Here is a 19951-nt window from a genome sequence, read left to right on the forward strand (position 1 = left end):
TGTGGACCCTGACTTGTGGACCCTGACTTGTGGACCCTGACTTGTGGACCCTGACTTGTGGACCATGACTTGCGGACCCTGACTTGATTCTAACTCCCTTAGGCACATCACTGAGCTTCTTGGAGTTTAGCCCTTCTTTTATAGCATGAAGATAGCTATAGCTTCTCTCCTCACAGGTAGCCTGTAGCTTCAGCAATGCAGATACAGCACTTAACAAGTTTCCTAACACAATAGAACAATAAAGAAGGTGGTTATAGCTGGGCATGGTGGTGCATTCCTTTAAACCCAGTGCTAAGGAGGCAGGCAGGTAGAGCTCTTTGAGTTTGGACTAACCTGGCCTACATAGTAAGCATGAGTACCAGGCTGCCAGGACCACATACAGAGATGCTGCCTTAAAAGAAAAAAATAAAAGGAAAGAAAAAAGAAAGAAAGAAGCTGGGTGGTAGTGGCAGTAGCAGTGGCAATGACACATGCCTCTCTAGCACTCAGGAGGCACAAGCCAGCCAGTCTCTGACTTTGAGGCCAGCCTAGGCTACATAGTGAGTTCAAGGACAGTCAAGACTATGCAGAGAAACCCTGTCTAGAAAAACAAAGAAGCAAACAAAAAGCTGTTGAACTGTTGTTATATTGCTCTCACCAGCCCAACAAGATCTTGATGGAGTTTGTCTTCATTGTGGATTTACTGCCTTAGGGACCCATTTCATTCATGGATTGCTAGACTTGGCTGTTACTAACTTTGGCCTGAACTAATGCATCAGGCAGGAGCTGGTCTTCCTTCTAGCCCCACTCCCTTGTTCCTTCCATCTATGTCTAACCATAGTCAAGAAAGACCTGACTGGTAATACTAGCAACAGTAAGAATCTTCAAAGGATCACTCTGTTCCTTATTACTTAAGATCCAGATTTGTTAACCTGTATCTCCATCTGGCATTGGATTTATTTATAGCCCATGAAAATATTCTGAAAGCTGTAAAGTACCATATGAAAGTGAGCTGTCGGTACCACCCCCAGTTACTGTAGGCACCTTTTTTTATGTGCATGTCTCATAGCTACAATACAAGAGGGCCAGGACTGTGACTCACTGTGGTAAACTGAGGCTTCACTTGGTACCTAGGATATAGAGCTTGTTCTTACATATCTAGCAGGCTGATGGCTGTAGAAATGACTGCATCAGAAATTAAAGAGGTTTACCAGAAGGGAAAACTTCAAGCTTGAATATTTATATGCTATGCCATGGTTTTAATAAACTTACATGAAGCTTGAGTCAGAGTTAATAGTATTATTGATTTAAGAACCAAAGATGCTGGGAATCAGTTTATAAATCCTTTTTGGGTATATTGTTTAATCAACTGGGCAAACCTGGGAAAGACAGGACAAGTGTCACCTCTCAGTGGCTCTGTACTCGTCCACGCTGAGAATCAAGGACAAGTGTCACCTCTCAGTGGCTCTGTACTCGTCCACGCTGAGAATCAAGTTGGTCTTGGTTCTGGTTTGGAGTCTTTTGACTTCAGACTTTTGTTTTAATTGCTTGGGAAATATCCTCTTGTCAAAGCTCCTTCATTATATTTATTCTCATTCCCTTAGGGTTTTTTTTTTTTTTTTTCGAGACAGGGTTTCTCTGTGCAGCCCTGGCTGTCCTGGAACTCACTCTGTAGACCAGGCTTGCCTCGAACTCAGAAATCCACCTGCCTCTGCCTTCCAAGAGCTGGGATCAAAGGCGTGCGCTACCACCGCCTGGCTCCCTTAGGTTTTTAAGACATGATCTCTCTCTATAGTTCTGGCTTTTCCTAGAACTCACTATGGAGACCAGGCTGGCCTCAAACTTACAGTCTACCTGTAAGTGCTGGGATTAAAGTCATACATCACTATTTCTGGCCTTTAGTTCTCTCTTAATAAGAGTTGAGTCCCTTATGATTAACCAGCATTTCTTTCATTAGAAAAGAGTTCTTTAGCCGGGCAGTGGTGGCACTTGGGAGGCAGATGCAGGCGGATTTCTGAGTTCTAGGCCAGCCTGGTCTACAGAGTGAGTTCCAGGACAGCCAGGGCTACACAGAGAAACCCTGTCTCAAAAAAACAAAACAAAACAAAATAAAAAACAACCAAACAAACAAAACCAAAAGAAAAGAGTTCTTTAAATTTTTGTTATTTTGAAGATTAGGAATTTAGAACGGAAAGTGGAATTTCTGGGAAGATGAAGGAGTGAGAACCCACTAGACATTGGCTTCCTCTCTTTGCTATAGAAGTTAGTTGTACAGAATCTGTCAATAGCTTGTGACCTCTAGAGGCAGCTTGAGGTTAAGTGTGGTAGATTTTGGTCGGGTTTAGTCCTTAGCACATTAGCAGATGCCTGTGTCTCACCCCTTGCCTGTGAAAAGCAGTTCTGTTCCTGCCACCTCATGTTTCAGGATCCAGGATGGTCAAAAGTACTCTGTCCTCTAAATATCGGGAGGTAGGTTCTTACAGCTGATCCTTGCTTCTGATCCCAGATGTCAGTAAAGTAGGTGGCCATTTTGAACTTCCCCTCATTGCTATAGGTCCTCCCTCTCTATTGGAAATGACTTCCTGGGTATTTAAGAATTGTCTCAGTGAAGTGGAAACTTCTGGCTTCTTTGGAAAGTCAGTTGTGTTGGATGGTGTTTTGCTGGGGCAAACATGTGAAGGAGTGTTTTCCTGAAGCAGACACAGGTAAAAGGATGTGTTGCTAAAGCAAGCACTTGAAAGGACAATGAGTGATGAAGGATTCTTCACACGTATGTATTGGTTCACCTTACAGGCATAGTTGAACTCCATTCGAAAAATACACTAAAAACCTTCTCAAGAGGTTCCTACAGCTTCTTGCTGCTTCCGTACATTGGGGCAGTTGGCATAGTGATGGTGATACAGACTCACGTGCAGGGCAAGACACCTGATGTTTGGAGAGAGTATAAATAGGACTGACGGACAGTGAGGGGCTTGGCTTACTTGTACAGCCAGCTTTGCAACACTTCTTGGTCTCGAGTCTTAGCTGATCTCTGCTTAGTTGAAAGAGGCACAGCAAAGAACGTCTCCTGGTGTCCCTGGTGGTCCTGGTCCCTCCTGCTGATGCGTGCCGGTTTGACAGAGGTTTAGTTGTCTCTGCTAGGCCGTGCCACCACTGCTAATTTGCTATCCCACCACTACCTAACTGGACTCTGGTATATTTGCGAAGTGTTTGTCAGTGGATCACGCTCCCACTAATGATTCCTGGGAGCGGAACTGCTGATTTCCAATCAAAGCAGATGGGATTTTCTCCAAAGAACAATTTCTAAACAGGTAGACTTCCCCCGTATCCTAATAACCTTTCTTTCCCACTACCTCTAGTGGGTAGTAGGCTAGAAGGGAGGATAAAGCATTTAAGAACTATTATTTAAATTAGGGTTGAGAAACATTTAAGGTTCCCCTCAGTGTTTAAGATCGTGTACTGCTGTTGCAGACGGCCCATGTCTGGTTCTCAGCAGTGCATCAGGCTGCACACAACTTCTGCACACAAGCTGTCATTCCAACTTCAGGGCAGCCAGACCTTCTTCTGCCCTTCAAAGTCACCTGCACTCACATACACGTGCCCACACAAACATACACGAATAATTTTAAAGTAAACTAAATTTTTTTTAGTTTTTGAAAATACATTTCTTTTCATACAATGCATTCTGATCATGGTTTCTCCTTCATCTCCCAAATCCTACTCACTTTCCAACCCATCCAATTCTACACTTTCTTCCTCTCTCTCTTTAGAAAACAGACAAATAAAATAGAATTTAAAAAACAGAATAAAACAAATAAAAAGTACAGAAAATAATACACGCACAGATACATACACATACACTGACATACCATAAAAACACAAAATTGGAAACCATAAAATACAAACACAGTAAGTATATGTTTGCATATAAGGTAAAAATATGCCCAAACAAGCCAGGCAGTAGTGGAACACACCTTTAACCCCAGTATTTGGGGCGCAGGGGAAGTCGGATGTCTGAGTTCAAGGCACTCAGGCCTACAGAGTGGGTTCCAGGACAGACGGGGCTGTTACACAGAGACATCCTGTCTCACCTCCCCAGCCCCCCAAAACCTCCAAACATAGCATTAAGTTAGTTTTCTGTTGGCCATCTACTGCTGGGCATAGGGTCTACCTTCAAATGTGATTTGTAGGGGCTGGGAAGATGGCTCAGTGGTTAAGAGCACTGACTGCTCTTCCAGAGATCCCGAGTTCAATTCCCAGCAGCAACCACATGGTGGCTCCTGACCATCTCTAATGGGATCCGACGCCCTCTTCTGGTGTGTCTGAAGATAGTGACATTGTACTCACATACATAAAAATAAATGAATAAATCTTTTAAAAAGGGGGGGTGGAGAGATGGCTCAAACGGTTAAAAGCACTGACTGACTGCTCTCCCAGAGGTTCTGAGTTCAATTCCCAGCAACCACATGGTGGCTTAGAACTATCTGTAATGGGCCCCAGTGCCCTCCTCTAGTGTGTCTGAAGACAGCTACAGTGTACTACTCATATACATAAAATAAATAATTCTTTGCTGGGCAGTGGTGGCGCACGCCTTTAATCCTAGCACTTGGGAGGCAGAGGCAGGAGGATTTCTGAGTTCAAGGCCAGCCTGGTCTACACAGAGAAACCCTGTCTCAAAAAACCAAAAAAAAAAAAAAAAAAATCTTTAAAAAAAAATGTAACTTGTATCTCCAGTGACACTCAGTTGGAGAAAATGAAAAATTCATTTACAAGTGTTTTCAGTTGGAGTAGCTTCTTGGTTAAGGATGGGCGCTTGTGTTAATTTCTTCTTCTCAGGGTTGGCACTTCATCTGCCTTGGACCCCTGAAGGCCCTGTACATGCTACCACAGTTTTTGTGAGTTTGTGTCAGTCCTATTGTGTCTACAAGGCACTGTTTCCTTGGTATCTTCCGTCCCTCTGGCTCTTACAATCCTTCCACTTCCTCTTCTGTGAGTTCTGAGTCCTGAGGGAAGGGGTTTGATATGACTGAGTGTTTCAAGCCTTCTGTGCAGTTGTTCCCATCTGCAGGGGGAAGCATCTTTGGTGACGGCTGTGTGAGACTGTTCTATGGGTATAGCAAGTGGCTTAGGGTTTCTATTGCTGTGAAGAGACCCCACGATGACAAGCAACCCTTATACAGGAAAACACTTAGTTGGGGCTGGCTTACAGGTTCAGAGGCTCAGTCCTTTGTTCTGATGGCCGGGAGCACAGGGAGCTCATGTGCTGGAGAAGTAGCAGAGAGCTCTGCCTCTATCAGCAGCAACAGGAAGAGGCTGGGCCTGCTTTGGATTTCTGAAGCCCCAAAGCCCACCCTCAGTGACACATTTCCTCCAAGGCCACACCTCCTCCAACAAGGCCACACCTCCTAATCGTTTTAAACAGTGCTTTTTCCTCCCCAAGTCTCTGTCATGGTGTTTCACTGCAGCAAGAGAAGCCTTCATTAGGACAGGTTGGAGAGGAAAGGTTTATTCAGCTTATACTTCCACATTGCTATTCATTGTTTGAGGCAGTCATGACAAGAACCCAAGCAGGGCAGGACCCTGGAGGCAGGAGCTGATGCAGAGGCAGGCCATAGAGGGGTGCTACTTACTGGAGTGCTCATTATGGCTTGCTCATAGAACCCAAGACCACCAGCCCAGGGGCGGCACCACCCACCATGGACTGGCCTCTCTCTCACGGATCACTAATTGAGACAGTAATGCCTTACAGCTGGATCTCAAGGAGACATTCCCTCAGCTGAGTCTCCTTCCTCTCTGATGACTCTCGGTTTTGTCTAGTTGACACATAAAACCAGCCAGTACGGCACCTGAAGGTGTAAACTATACCACCAGGTTGAGTCAGACAGATTATCAACGTGTACCTGTTGGTTATATCAGAGCTGTGTTCAAGGCTCAGCTCTGGGGTCCCACTGGGTCTCACTTCAGTACTTTCTTCTGAAAGTTGAGGAAGAGGCTACCCACGTGCTAGGGCAGAGTAAGGGTTAAATGAGTGAGTGAACTTTGTTAAGTACCAGGTGCTGGTGTGGGTAGAGTATCTTGATTTAATTCATGGAAGGGCAGGTGGGAGCTGCAGGGTGACTGGGTTCCAAACACTGAGGTGACTATGGGACCTGCTTTTTCACCCGACATTAACAGGGGGAGCTTATTTCTTAAGAGTGGGTGTCAAAGACTGACTTTGAGACCAGGGTTAAACTGAGGTGGCCCGTAGAGTTGGTGGTGGTTCAAAAGCTGGATGCTCCTGACAATTCGGCTCTCTTTTGCTCTTCTGTGCCAAAGCTGATGTGATGGCTTCTTGTGGTTGACTCCTGCTGAAAGCTGCAGGGGATTAGAAAAAGAAACTTAATTACTTGGGCTGATGAGAAAGAAAGAGAAAAAGAAAAATTCACACACTCACACACACATTCAGTAGATGAAGCACATTCCAACAGGCAAGCTCCAACAATTTCACACATACACATACATACATGCATGCATACAAACATACATACATAAATGCATGCATACATACATACATGCATGCATACATACACACATGCAAACATACATGCATGCAAACATACATACATAAATGCATGCATACATACATGCATACATACACACATGCAAACACACATGCATGCATGCATACAAACATACATAAATGCATGCATACATACATGCATGCATGCATACAAACATACATACATAAATGCATGCATACATGCATGCATACATACACACATACATACATGCATACATACATACACACACACACACACACACATTTGATGGATGAAACTAACTCCAAGGAGCTGACTCCAATTACACATTTATTTTTTTCTCTTTGCCTTTTTATATCTTCTAGGACATAGCTTTCTACGTAAGAAGAAAGATTACCTCATTCAAAAACAAATAAGATATCACAGAAAAGGGAGTTATTATGTTATTATATGTTATTGATTATATGATTTTTAAAACATTTTCATTTCATAAATTCATAGTAAGTTCAAAGCAATAGTTCGTGTCGTAGGTCTATATGGCTTAAGGAGTTACAGCAGAATTGTTTACATGTCTTTCCATTAAGACTTATACCTAAGTTTAAAGCAATAGTTTTTATGGCATAAGTTAGCAAGGTTTTTATGAAGAGACAGGTCATTTGTCTTGTGTCTTATTATTCTGAACTCTTAGATAGATAAACTAGTTAAATCATTTATTTTCTGTTCCTACACCTATAATAAATCACCTGCTCCTAGTTTATGACCTTAGTTGCTGAGATTAGTGGTCTCATTCCTAGCCTAGAGTGACTATTTTCTCTTGATCATAAATCTGTCCCAAGCCTATTTCTTTTCCTAGTACAAAGTACATGCCTTGTGACACATGGAGATTCACAGAACTCTTTTTGTAATTTTCTTTTCTGCTGGGGGTTAGGGAGAGGCTTAAAATTACTTGAATCAATTCAGGAGTTTTATAAAATCATGATCAAGAATTATGAAATCTTCAATTCATCTAGACAGCATCGTTACATGAAAGTTCATCTTCATATTGATTCTGCAGGAAAGCTGCCCAACAGAGTGGGTTAAACCCAGCAAACAATAGGCCGTGTCAGACATGTGAGGAGTACGGCACTGACAGGCATAGCAGCAAGAAGCATTCTTGAGACAAAGTCCCTGGGGTCCTTGCCTCTTCAGAGCACACCCATTGCAGCCATACAGAATGGGGAGCCGTCTCCAGAAAGCTCACTTGCTTGTCATTGCATTTTCCGAATGGCTCCTACCAGGTTATTATTCTAATATAGGCTTATTGTTCTAATATAGGCTTTTCCTGTGTCTTACTCAGATAGGTTGACTATATCACTGGATGTTTTTGGTAGAATCTTTTCTAGACCTTCTTTTGGTTGGGGGAGGGGTGGTGGTAAATGATTTTTGAAGCAGAGCTAGAATGTATTAAGAAAAGCTTGGGATTGTTTTCTCTTGTTTTTGAGAGTGTTTTCGCTGTAGCCTAGGCTGACCTGGAACTCACTGTGTAGCCCAGGCTAAGTTTGAACTTACAGCAATATTCTTGCGTCTCCTGAACGCTGGGTAGCATTCGTCTACCGATCTAAGAAGATTAAATTAAACTTAGGCATGATCCTTGTGACTATTTAGGCAATAGTAAACCTAACTAAGACAGCTAGGTTGGTCTTTACCGTGCTCGTTTGGTAGTGTGCAGAGTACCTTTCAGGACAACGAATGTTAGTCAGTAGGGGTGAAGGCTCTAGTTAGGAACCAGCACAACTTCCGTCTGTTCAATGAGATGGGCAGTTTTGTCTTCAGCAATAGAGCCTTACCCACACACACACACACATACACACACATAATTTAAAAGTAAGACAAGTGCCCCCAGCAATGGACAAAGGTGCCTTGTTTGTGGTGGTGTTCCTATGTCCTTTGTTCATCCTAGCTTAATGCCTGGCCTGGTGCCCCAAGCTGTCTTATGTCATCAAATCAAATCAAATCAAATCAAACCCATGTAACATATCACGGGAAGAGGAAGACAGGCAGAGACCATCAAACTGGCTTGCCACCCACAGACTTTCCCTCCAGCTTATGACACAGGTTGGTCATAGACACCTGCTTGCTGCCATACCACACGGCACAGATGGAGGTTGTCACCCAGGGGCCTACCAGCCATATGGCCAGCCTGCAAATGGAGGAGCCACAGAGTCACTACAGTGTGCAAACGTGTGGTGGTCAGATGGGAGAGAAAGAAGCGGAACAGCTTGAGCATCATGAAGACAGATGGAGCTGGAGACTGGAGGTGCGGAGGAGGAGGAGCCTGTTGTCAGTGGCCAGCCCTGCTACCTGGGGCCATGGTGAGGTCCCAGCCGGAACTGCCACTGAGGGCCATGTCTGAGTCAGTGGCTATCTGATGACAGGGGTTAGGGTTGATGTCTTTGACTCACCCTGCCATTCATCTGCTGTGGGGTGGCATGGTTGCAGAGGTGATAGCTCCCCATACCTCACAATGTCATAAGCTCAGGAGAACAGTTGGGAGAGCGGGCCCTACTTCTTACCTGGACAGCACAGCAGAGCACAGGGCCTCAGGTGAGCCACCCCAAAGAGCAAGAGAACTAGAGATTTGACCCCACCGCTTGTCTGCCAAGACGTGGTATGAGTGCAGAGGGGATGCCATCCTTCCTTGTCCCTCACCACTTGCCATAGCAGATGAGCTGGCCCTGCCCCTCACAGACTGCAGCACTCGGGACAGTGGGCCCTGCCCCTCACAGGCTGCAGCACTCGGGACAGTGGGCCCTGCTTCTTGTCTGAGCAACACAGTAGAGCCGGCCCTGAAGGCATAAATGAAGGATAGCTGGCCTGGGGGTCGATGTCCTCCACCTCCTCTTCCCTGACTACCTGAGAGGGTTGGGAGAGCTGACCCTGGGGTCATGAGAGTGGGTGAGAGGGCCTTGACTCTCCTTGGCTGCAGCATTTATAAAAGTCAGGGCTGGCCCTGGTCGAGGGGCAGTTTGAGCCAGACCTTAGGGTGTGAGAACAGGAGAGCTGACCCTGCCTCCTGCTAATGGCAGCATTCGGTGGCCGAGCCGAAGCTGTGTTGAGAGCTCACCTGGGAATTAGGATAAGGGAACGAGCCCAAATCCAGGGCTCTAAGTTGTCCACCCCAGAATCTCTATCATCTGCAAATGGTTGAGAGGTGTGAAAGGGCCGGTCCTACTGTTTTAAAGCTGGAGGATCTCCATGACAGGGCAGCAAGGGGGTGTCTAGGAGTCTCAATAAGGATCCAGTATGGATGGTATCACAGACGCCAGAGATCTCAAACCAGACCAGTGACTCATTGCAATGAACACTTGCAAATGAAGATGTATGAACAAAGGCATATACTGTGGGGCACACTGTGACACACTACAGCTTCCATGATGAGATGTTTTCTATGCTTCGGTGTGGTGTGTGTGTGTGTGTGTGTGTATGTGTGTGTGTGTGTCTGTGTGTGTGTGTGTGTGTTTGTGTGTGTGTGTGTATGTGTCTGTGTGTGTGTGTATGTGTGTGTATGCGTGTGTTTGGGTGGTTGGGGATGGAGTGGGGGCAGGTTACAAGGGTGAAGGGAAGACATGAAAGGAAGGGAATCTGAGCAGGACTAGGGTGCCTAATGGGATACCCACAAAAGGTCCTATGGGATGGTGGTGGGGCACACTGTTAGTCTTAGCACTTGCAAGGCAGAGGCAGGAAGATCTCTGAGTTCCAGGTCAGCCAGGGCTACACAGAGAAACCTTGTCTCAGGGAAAAAATGAATAAAAAATAAAAAAACAAAACCAAAAAACTCTTAGTAAACCTCTTAGTAAGAATCTCAAATGGTAACAATGATTATAGTGAAAACTGGTGGAGTAAAGCTAATGTGACGTGAGGGCGTGACCAGTGAAATCAGCTAGACGTTTGAAGAACAAATAAGATCGGCTCCGTGAGGAAGCACGGTTGCCTAAGTCTGCTGACATAGGTTCAGTCTCTGGAGTCCATGTGGTGGACCAAGAGACGCAACTGCATAAGTTGTCCTCTGACCTCCACTCATGTGGTGGCACACCTCCCTCACACAGAATACACATATGTAAAAAGTAATGTTTAATTAACAAGTAAGGGACTGGATTGTAGCTTAGTGATGCAGCCTTTACCTAGCTTGCACAAGATCATGGGTTCAGTACAGAAAATACAAAACACAAGTGAATTTTTAGTACAACTAACAACAAGAATCACTGTAAAGAACAAATAAATTGGTCAGGAGAGATTGCTCAGTGGTTACTACCATGTACTTCTGTTGCAGAAGACCTGAGTTCTGTTCTGAGAACCCATGTTTGTCTGTTCACAAGCACCTGCAACTCCAGCTCCAGGGGATCTGCTACCTCTGTCCTCCGTGGGTACTGTGTTCATGTGTGAATGGACATGGGTGAGCAAACACACACACGTAATTAAAAATGATAAAAATAAACCTCAAAACAATGACACTAATTTTACTTTGATAACAAAGTCTGAGAGATAGATACCAGAAAAGAAGTATATAGCAGTATTCATTATTAACATCAGTACAAAAAAAAAATACTAGTAAACTGGTTTCAGCAGCAGGTTCAAGGAATTATATATTATGATCAAAGTCAAATTGATCCTGGAATGTCAGGATGTTCAGTGTAGGAAGATCAGTTGGTACAGTGCTTGCCTAATATATATGAAGCTTTAGGTTTGATCCCTAACACTGTAAAAAACCCTACATCGTGGCATATTCCTATAATCCCAGTACTTGGAAGTAGATGTAAGAGGATCAAGAAGTTCAAAGTGATCCTCAAGTTTGAAGCTACCCTAGGCTACATATAACTGTCTCAAAAAAAAAAAAAACCAACCCAAAACATTACAAATACCTAAGTAAGGTACTTCATGTCATGGAATTATAGACATGCACCGTCACGCCTGTCTTGAAAGCAGGGTTCAAGAGATACTTGTGCATTCTTCATAGCATTATTTATGATAACTAAAGTGAGAAGTCTTCATAAAAGATGAGTGGATATGGAGATCATCATGATAGCTGGGTATGAGAAAAGGCAGAGGCAGTGGAGACTTTCCACGCAGCGGGTCCCACAAACAGGAGAAAGGTCTGGAGTTTCAGGCTGGAGGCTTTGGTGACAGCAGGCCCCACTGATACGAGGAAGTCCTTGGTTCCAAAAGGGTTTATTTTCTTGGCCGATGGTAGATGGATCTGGATGTAAAACTTGGGGCAGATCTGAGTTAAATAGGGAGGGAGAAAAGGGAGAGGGTCTGGGGAAGAATGCTTAATTGGCTCCGCCCTCTGGCCTTCATTAGCATGTAAATCTCTCTAGGGCCTGAGGCCTGTAGTCACGCCCTCTACCTGTGCACTTTGGGAGGGGCTGCAGTGGCCTATGTGACTGAACAATGTAATTCTATGGAGACTAGACTGCTTTTCAGGACCCTGGGTTCTGGGTACGAGGCCAAACACCTGCCATTTCTCCCTTGGAGTCTTGAGGTTCAAGGCCCATGCCCAGCCAAGAACTAAGATACCCTTGTGCAGTTCCACAGCTGTGTGTGGAGGCAGGTGGATCTCTGTGAGTTCCAAGCCAGCGTGGTCTACATAGTGAATTTTTTATCGTTGCTCTCTGCTCCCAGGGGGCGCACGTGGCTCTGCACCCACCCAGGAGCTCTGGGTTCATGAATGAAAATACACAAGTATGCAGCCTTATTTTTAATATCCCTTCTTGCTCAATGGTTGGGCTACTCACGTGGCTAACACACTGTCCTCCGATATTCCTGAGTTAATATTTGCTAAATCTATATTTCTTCCCTGCTACCTCAGACCCAATTTCCCAGATTCTTACATGTCGGCAGGCCTTTAAGTGTGAAATCTCTGCTTCCCTGTCATGGCGATTCTGCCCTTACCCTGTCCTGTGTTTCCTCTCGGGAATCCTCAAAGTCCTGCTTCTATCCCTCTGCCCAGCCATTGGCTGTTGGCTCTTTATTGATCAGTCAAAAAACCAACTGTTGGCAGGGACCTACAGCAGCTGCGAATTCCCATGTAAGCACAAATCAAAACTCCAACAAGAGCACAGTATAATGAGATGTATGTGTCAGGAGGCTGTAAGCAAACCCTTGGCTTTATGTACTTTAATAATTTAAAAAACAAAACAAAAAACCCCAGGAGTGGGTAAAGTCAGGCATGGTGGCAAATGTACAATAACCCCAGCATGGGGGAAGCTGAAGCAGGGGGGTGGGCAGTTTGTTCAGGGTCATCCTAGGTCTTATGGAGAGACTGTCTCAAAGCCATGCATGGAAACAGAGTAGACGGTTAACAAGTAGGCAAACTGTGTGTCTGTATAAAGGGATGACGAGAAAGAGGTTCTGGTGGGTACCACTGCATGCTTCATGGGCCTTACAGACATCGTGTTAGATAACATATGGCAGTCAGAAAAGACAAGCATGGGGCCTTCACCGTCAAGTAGGGCTAAGTAGTAAGACAGTAGCCAGGAGCCGGGTGGGGAGGGGTTCAGTGGGAGAACAGGGCTTATTGTTTGATGGGTGTAAAGCTCCCGTTTTGCAAGATGAGAATAATTCTGGAAGTGGAGGGTGATAGCATACATTATGGATACACTGTATACTGAAATGTACACAAATGGTAATCTGGGGTTCTCTATATTTTATTATAATAATAATTTTTTAAAGAATTGTTTTTTTTTAAAGATTTATTTATTTTATTGTGAGTACACTGTAGCTGTCTTCAGACACACCAGAAGAGGGCATCAGATCACATTACAGATGGTTGTGAGCCACCATGTGGTTGCTGGGAATTGAACTCAGGACCTCTGGAAGAACAGTCCATGCTCTTAACTACTGAGCCATCTCTCCAGCCCGAATTGTTTTAATTTAATATATAAGTATATATAAAATGAGTATACTGTTGCTGTCTTCAGACACACCAAAAGAGGGAATTGGATCCCATTACAGATGGTTGTGAGCCACCATGTGGTTGCTGGGAATTGAACTTGGGACCTCTGGAAGAGCAGTCAGTGCTCTTAACCGCTGAGCCGTCTCTCCAGCCCTATTATAATAATTTTTAAAAAGCAGAAATCCTAGAATGATTTGTCTTTCTGACTTTGTACACATTTTTAATCAGAAATGTATATGTTGCAGCTCAGGAACCTTCTTTCATGGTCCCCACTTTACAGCTGCTTTTTATTTTCTTCATTTTAAGTGTCTCTCTGGTCATAGTCTTTGTTTCTGATGCGTCTTCATTTAGGGGAAGATAGAGTCCATCACTGTGGTGAAGCTGCTGAGCTGCTTTGATGACCTTGTTGCAGCAGGCACTGCCTCCGGGAGAGTTGCAGTTTTCCAGCTTGTGTCTGCATTGCCAGGGAGGAACAAGCAGGTGAGTGCCCAGGCTCTATCACTGTTTCTCCTCCTGGCCAGTTCCTCAGACATTTTTAAGATGAGAAATCCTCAGAGCTGGGTGTGGTGACTCCAGCCTGTGATCCAGCACTCCAGAGGCAGAGGTTGGAGGATCTCTGTAAAGTGTGTGGGTGGCAGGGGGTCCTCATCTGCCTAGAAAGTTTATATTCAGTCTGACATCGTGCTTTTTATAATTCGGTGACATCTTTGTCCCTGCTTGGGACATTTGGCATAAAGCACAGATCAGAGCTCTTCTTTTTACTTAATGCCCTTTTCTGTTTTTTCTTTTTTTTTCTTTTTTTTTTTATCATAAGAGAGAGAGAGACAGAGAGAGAGAGATGCGGGAAGATGGGAGTGGATGCATGGGTGAGGAAGCACCCTCATAGAGGCAGGGGCTGGGGGGCTGGTTAGGAGCTTTTTGAAGGGGAAATCTGGAAAGGGGAAACAATGGAAATGTAAATAAAGAAAATATCCAATAAAAAAATACAATCAAAGAAAGAAAGGAAGGAAGGAAGGAAGGAAGGAAGGAAGGAAGGAAGGAAGGAAGGAAGAAGGAAAGCAGAGAGAGGGAGGGAAGGAGGGAGGGAGAAAGAGAGGGAGAGAGAGAGCAATAGAGAGAGAGTGTGTGTGTGTGCACGCATGTGTTCGCTGTCTCCTTCCATCATATAGGTCCAGGGATTGAACTGATATCCTCAGGTTTGGCAGAGTGCTGTTATCCACCTTGTTGGCCTACCTGTGAGTTTTGAATGTGGACAGACATGGAATCTGTACAGTTCTGTTTGGAAACCAGCTCCCCCCCCCCCCAAAGTAGTCGGGCAGTCACACAGCTCTCCTTTCCTGGGATCTCTTGTCACCTGTAGCTTCGGAGATTTGATGTTAGTGGTGTCCACAAAACCAGCATTACAGCTCTGGCCTGGAGCCCCAATGGGATGAAGCTGTTCTCTGGAGATGACAAAGGGAAGATCGTCTACTCCTCTCTAGATCTAGACCAGGTAAGGTGATTTCAGAGATGCTGGCCATCGCCGGCTTTCATCTGTAGTAGGCAGCAGTCTTGCCTCCGTGTCCATGCCCTTAAGCTGCCATAAGCTCCTACTTCTGTGACTAAAGAACTGTTCTGCAGAATCAACTGTAAAAAGTATACATGTTTGAGGCGGGCGTGGTGGTGCCCTATAATTCCAGCACTCGGAGACAGAAAATCTTTATGAGTTTGAGGCCAGCCTGGGCTACATAGAAAGTACCAAGCCAACTAGAGCTACGTAGTAAAAGTCTATGTCAAAACAAACAAAGGAACAAGTTGGACAAGTTCTCAGGGTGTCTCATGGTGTTTCGATATGTACGTGCTATGTGCAGTGTTCAACTCAGCTCTTCAAACATGTGTGCTGTTCTCCTGGCTACTGTTAAGCAAAGAGCTGGTGACCCTTCCTGATTCCTTGAAATATTGTCAGGAAGGATGCAGATAATTCTCTAGTCATGTCTGTGACCACATCAGTATGTGTATGACCCAGTGAGCTTACTTAGGGTTGCTGTCCTGAGCATGACTGTGGCTCGTTATGTACAAGAGGATGGCAATGACCAGGAGCCACACAGCTGAAGAAGGTCTCTCCTTCTCCCCAAGCGACCATTGACTGTCAGTAGTTCCTTACAGGGAGACGGGGTCTTGGGGGCCCTCCCCTATTCATTTTGGAATGTCACCGGGCCCAGTCTTACACGGGTCTTCTGCGGGTAGGCATGGCTGCTATGGGTTCATGACCACATCCCCAGAGGTAATATTCTACAGCACTCACTCCTTCCTGTCTTGGCTCTTCGATCCTTTCTGCCCTCTCCTCAGTGCTGTCCCCTGAGCCTTGGAGAGGATGATGCAGATGTCCTTTTTAGCGCTTAGCATTCAGTCATCACACAGTCTCGGCTCTTTGACCAGTTTTGAGGCTTTGCAATTAAGTTCTGCCCACTGTAAAAAGAAGCTTCTCTGACTAACAATGAAAAAAGCACCAATTTAAGGTCATAAACCTAAATATTTAGAAGGCAGTTGGATGGCCACAACCTGCCCATTTAACAAAACAACAGTAGTTTCTCCACTAGTGCCCGTGACCTCTCCAGCGCTGCGCTTTTAACCAGATTTATAATAACAGGCATGAATTCCCTCCAGGGGCACGGGCCTCATACCTCAGCAGAAGCAGACACAGCACTGTTACACTGACAAGTGAATAGTATAGCACAGGGTCACCCACAGCGGGAGGACTGATAGTGTCTCCCTCTAACACCCTGCATAGCACCACCTTCTGGCACTCTGAAAACTAAGTGGCACGAGGAAGTGTCCAGCTCAGTTCCTGTTTGATTTCCCTGTGCCCTGCATCCTAAGTGTGTAGTGTCTTCAGCAGTAGGTTCTTATCATCTAGTTTAGTGGCAGCCAAAAGCACTGGCAGAGGTTGGAGAGATGGTGTCTTAGTGTTTTATTGCTGTGAAGAGACACCATGACCACACCATGACCAAGGAACTTTTTTTTTTTTTAAGATTTATTTACTTATTTTTATGTACATGCTCTAGCTGCATGTACACCTGCTTGCCAGAAGATGGCATCAGATTGCATCAGAGATGGTTGTGAGCCATCATGTGATGGAACTCAGGACCTCTGGAACAGCCAGTACCCTTAACCACTAAGCCATCTCTCCAGCCCCCACCAAGGGAACTCTTTATAAGAGAAAGCATTTGTCTGAGGGCTTGCTTACAGTTTCAGAGGTTAGTCCATTATCATTGTGGTGGGAAGCAGACAGCCACAGTTCTGCAACAGTAGCTAAGAGCTTTATGTTCTGATCTACAGGCAGCAGGGGTAGGAGGGGAGAGAGAGAAGAAGAGGGGAGAGAGAGGAGGGAGAAGAAGAAGAAGAAAGAGGAGGAGGAGGAGGGAGGGAGAGGAGGAAGAAGAGGAGGGAGAGGGAGAGGCTTTTGAAACCCCAAAGCCTACCCCGCCACCACGGTGACATACTTCCTCCAACAAGGCCATACCTATATGAGCCTAAGAAAGCCATTCTTATTCAAACCACTTTAGATGTCTTAGAGACTAAGAGTACTGGCTGCTCCACTGAAGGAGCTGGGTTTGAACATGGCAGTTGACAACTGTCTGTAACTCGGTCCCAGGGGATCAAGCCCCACTCTATGACCTCTGTGGGAACTAGGCACCCAAGTGGTGCATAGTAACTCATGCAGGCAAAACACTCATACGTATAAAATAAACAAGTCTTTAGAAGCAGTGGCAGTAGCCCATATTGTTCCCAAGGCTTCTGAGCACTGCTTGGAAAGCAGCTCATAGAGAGGTGGCCTACCCTGTGGCTTCTGTGAGCTGCTTTAGCATGTGGGGTTTTCTCAAAAGCTAATTGCCATGTGGCATCTGAAACCCTTGATGGGTTTTCCTACCTTGTTACATGAAAACCTGTTAGTTTATCTTTCACTTTTGAGTGGATCTTTAACTTTTGAATGGTTTCAGTATCATGTGTTGTCGCTTAGTAGAATAGGCATCTCAGATGGTACAGATCTTCCAGATGTTCACACGTGTATTATATAATATTAGAAGGCTGGGGCTGGAGAGAGGACATAGAGGCTCACAACTGTCTAACTCTAGTTCTGTGTCATCTGAGACCTTCTCTGGCCTCTGGGGCATCAAGCATACACTTAGTGTGTAGACATTTATGCAGGTAAAACACCCATATTGGGGCTGGAAGGATAGCTCATTGGTTAAGAGCACTGGCGGCTCATCCAGAGGTCCAGAGTTCAATTCCCAGCAACCACATGGTGGCTCACAACCATCTCTAATCGGATCTGATGCCCTCTTCTGGTGTGTCCGAAGACAGCTACAATATACTCACATATATAAAATAAACAATAAATAAATCTTTTTTTAAAAAAAACTCACCCATATTGTATAAGATAAGTAAATAAAAAGATTTTTTAAATGAAAGAAAAGTACCTTTGTTAATAACTCCATCATGTTGATCACAAAATTCTTCAGCTTTTGGAATCTTGTCTAATTTATACAAACACAAGTTCTCAAGATTCTCATATTCACTTGAAGGTAACAAACACTGAAAGAACAGGCTCTCTTGTTTTTCCTTTTTACAAAGAAAGTGTCTGCCAGAGCCTCGCTCCCTATAGTCGTCACCCTTTCAGGTGAAATGGTGAGTGAAAACAGCATGTGGTTTGAGTGCCGCTCCTACCACGGCAGGCATGGGGTCATCCTCAGGACCCAGGGTTTCATCCTGCAGGTCTGTGTGCACACATCCCATTTGATCACATCAAGAACAAAACCTCCATTCCTTAGAGCTGAAATTACCATTTTTCTGCATCAAGATATTTTCCAGTGGAATTTATATTTTCAGTGTGAATGTGTGGTGGAGGGACAAAGACTTTTGTAAAGTTGGGTGCTGTGGTCATGGCTCATGATGAAATTCCACATGGTCTGTACAAGGCACTTCTTGTGCTCTCAGTGGAAGCATTTAGAAGGTGTTGTGTTGGGCATGACACATCTATTTAGCAAAACAGTAGTTTTAATGAAAAGACATGCAGATGAAGATATGGTGTTGATCCCAAAGATCTGAGGAGAAAGGCCACCAACCCACATCATCATGGCCACATTAGTTAAAGCAAGCTTTTTTATTCTTGAACATGAGCTATCTCCCCCTAAAGGAAGGGTTCAAGAGATCAGCATTGGACATGGCAAAATAAGGTTCATCATAGCTCAAGGGTAGGGGATTTCCAGATGGGGGATTTGGCGGGCAAATATCAGGGTTACAGGAGCAGCATGACACAGTGGGCATGACAAGCCTTTGAGACAAAGGTAGGGTTGGAAGGTGGTCATAGCAACTTTGAAACAAAGGCGTGGTTGCCATTTTCTGGAATAGGCAGTGCAGCACCACTTGTAGTTAAGGTCACAGGTAGGGCATAGCTGAGGCCTTGACTAACGAGGTCTAATCATAGACAGGAATGAACCTAGTTTGTCTTTACTATAAGATGGCTTGTAAGCCTAAAATGCAGGCAGGTTTATCAATAGTTCAGAGGTTAAAAGCACAGGCTGCGTTCCCCAAGGACCTAGATTCATTTCTCAACAGTCACATGATAGCTCATAACCCTCTATAACTGCAGTTCCAGGAGACCTGACGCCCTTGTCTAGCCTCTCTTGCCTACCAGGCACACAGATGGTATCAGATATACCTCATGCAGAACACCTATACACATAAAGTCAAATTGAAAACGCTTAAGCTAAGAGGATATTTAACATCTTGGTATTCTATGGAAATGAATTTGGCCTGGTATATGCTATAAAAGAGTCTTAGTCTCAGGGATCCTAGGGTGAGTGGAGCCACTTAGAACTGCTGCTCTGTGGGACCATCGCTGGCACGGCTACCAAGGGTCTTCGATTCTGCTCTCCCCCGGTGCTGCTAAGGAGTTGTTGCTGCTTGTCATCTACTGTTACCCTGTGAGCAGGCTGCTAAAGAAACTGAGAGAAGGCCATTCGGGTCTCACTGCTCAGCAAACTGAAAGGAAAGAAAATTGGGGGAAGAAATCAGAAACATCCTGAAAAGGCAGTCTCTGTATGTATCCCTGCTTGTCCTAGAACTTGGTATTCGACCAGGCTGGCTTCAAATTTAGAGATCTGCTTGCCTCTGCATCCTGAGTGCTGGGACTGAAGCCGTGTGCCCCATGCCCAGCTTGCCTCTGCGTCCTGAGTGCTGGGATTAAAGCCGTGTGCCCTATGCCGCTCCTGCAGCATTATTCTTGACTAGTTGATCGTACTTAAACATCGCTGATGCAGGCTGCTGATGGAACAGAAGGACACTCAGGAGGCTGTGACTGTAGAAATGGGTTTGAGAAAAACTGGGCGGTGGTGGCGCACGCCTTTAATCCCAGCATTTGGGAGGCAGAGGCAGGCGGATTTCTGAGTTCGAGGCCAGCCTGGTCTACAGAGTGAGTTCCAGGACAGCCAGGGCTACACAGAGAAACCCTGTCTCGAAAAACCAAAAAAAGAAAGAAAGA

General features: G+C 45.1%; 1 protein-coding gene across 1 annotated transcript in view; it reads left to right on the forward strand.

The window, feature by feature from the left end:
• The window catches only part of Tecpr2 (tectonin beta-propeller repeat containing 2), a 96043-nt gene that overhangs the window by 26838 nt on the left and 49254 nt on the right, over window positions 1-19951 (forward strand). Inside the window, exons 3-4 of the mRNA XM_028764488.1 lie at window positions 13780-13908; window positions 14789-14920. Coding sequence (XP_028620321.1) covers window positions 13780-13908; window positions 14789-14920 — 261 coding nt within the window. The remainder of the gene's footprint in view (window positions 1-13779; window positions 13909-14788; window positions 14921-19951) is intronic.

Source organism: Grammomys surdaster, unplaced genomic scaffold (genome assembly GCF_004785775.1).
Source record: "Grammomys surdaster isolate TR1022 unplaced genomic scaffold, NIH_TR_1.0 144, whole genome shotgun sequence".
In the NCBI taxonomy this organism is placed as follows: Eukaryota; Metazoa; Chordata; class Mammalia; order Rodentia; family Muridae; genus Grammomys; species Grammomys surdaster.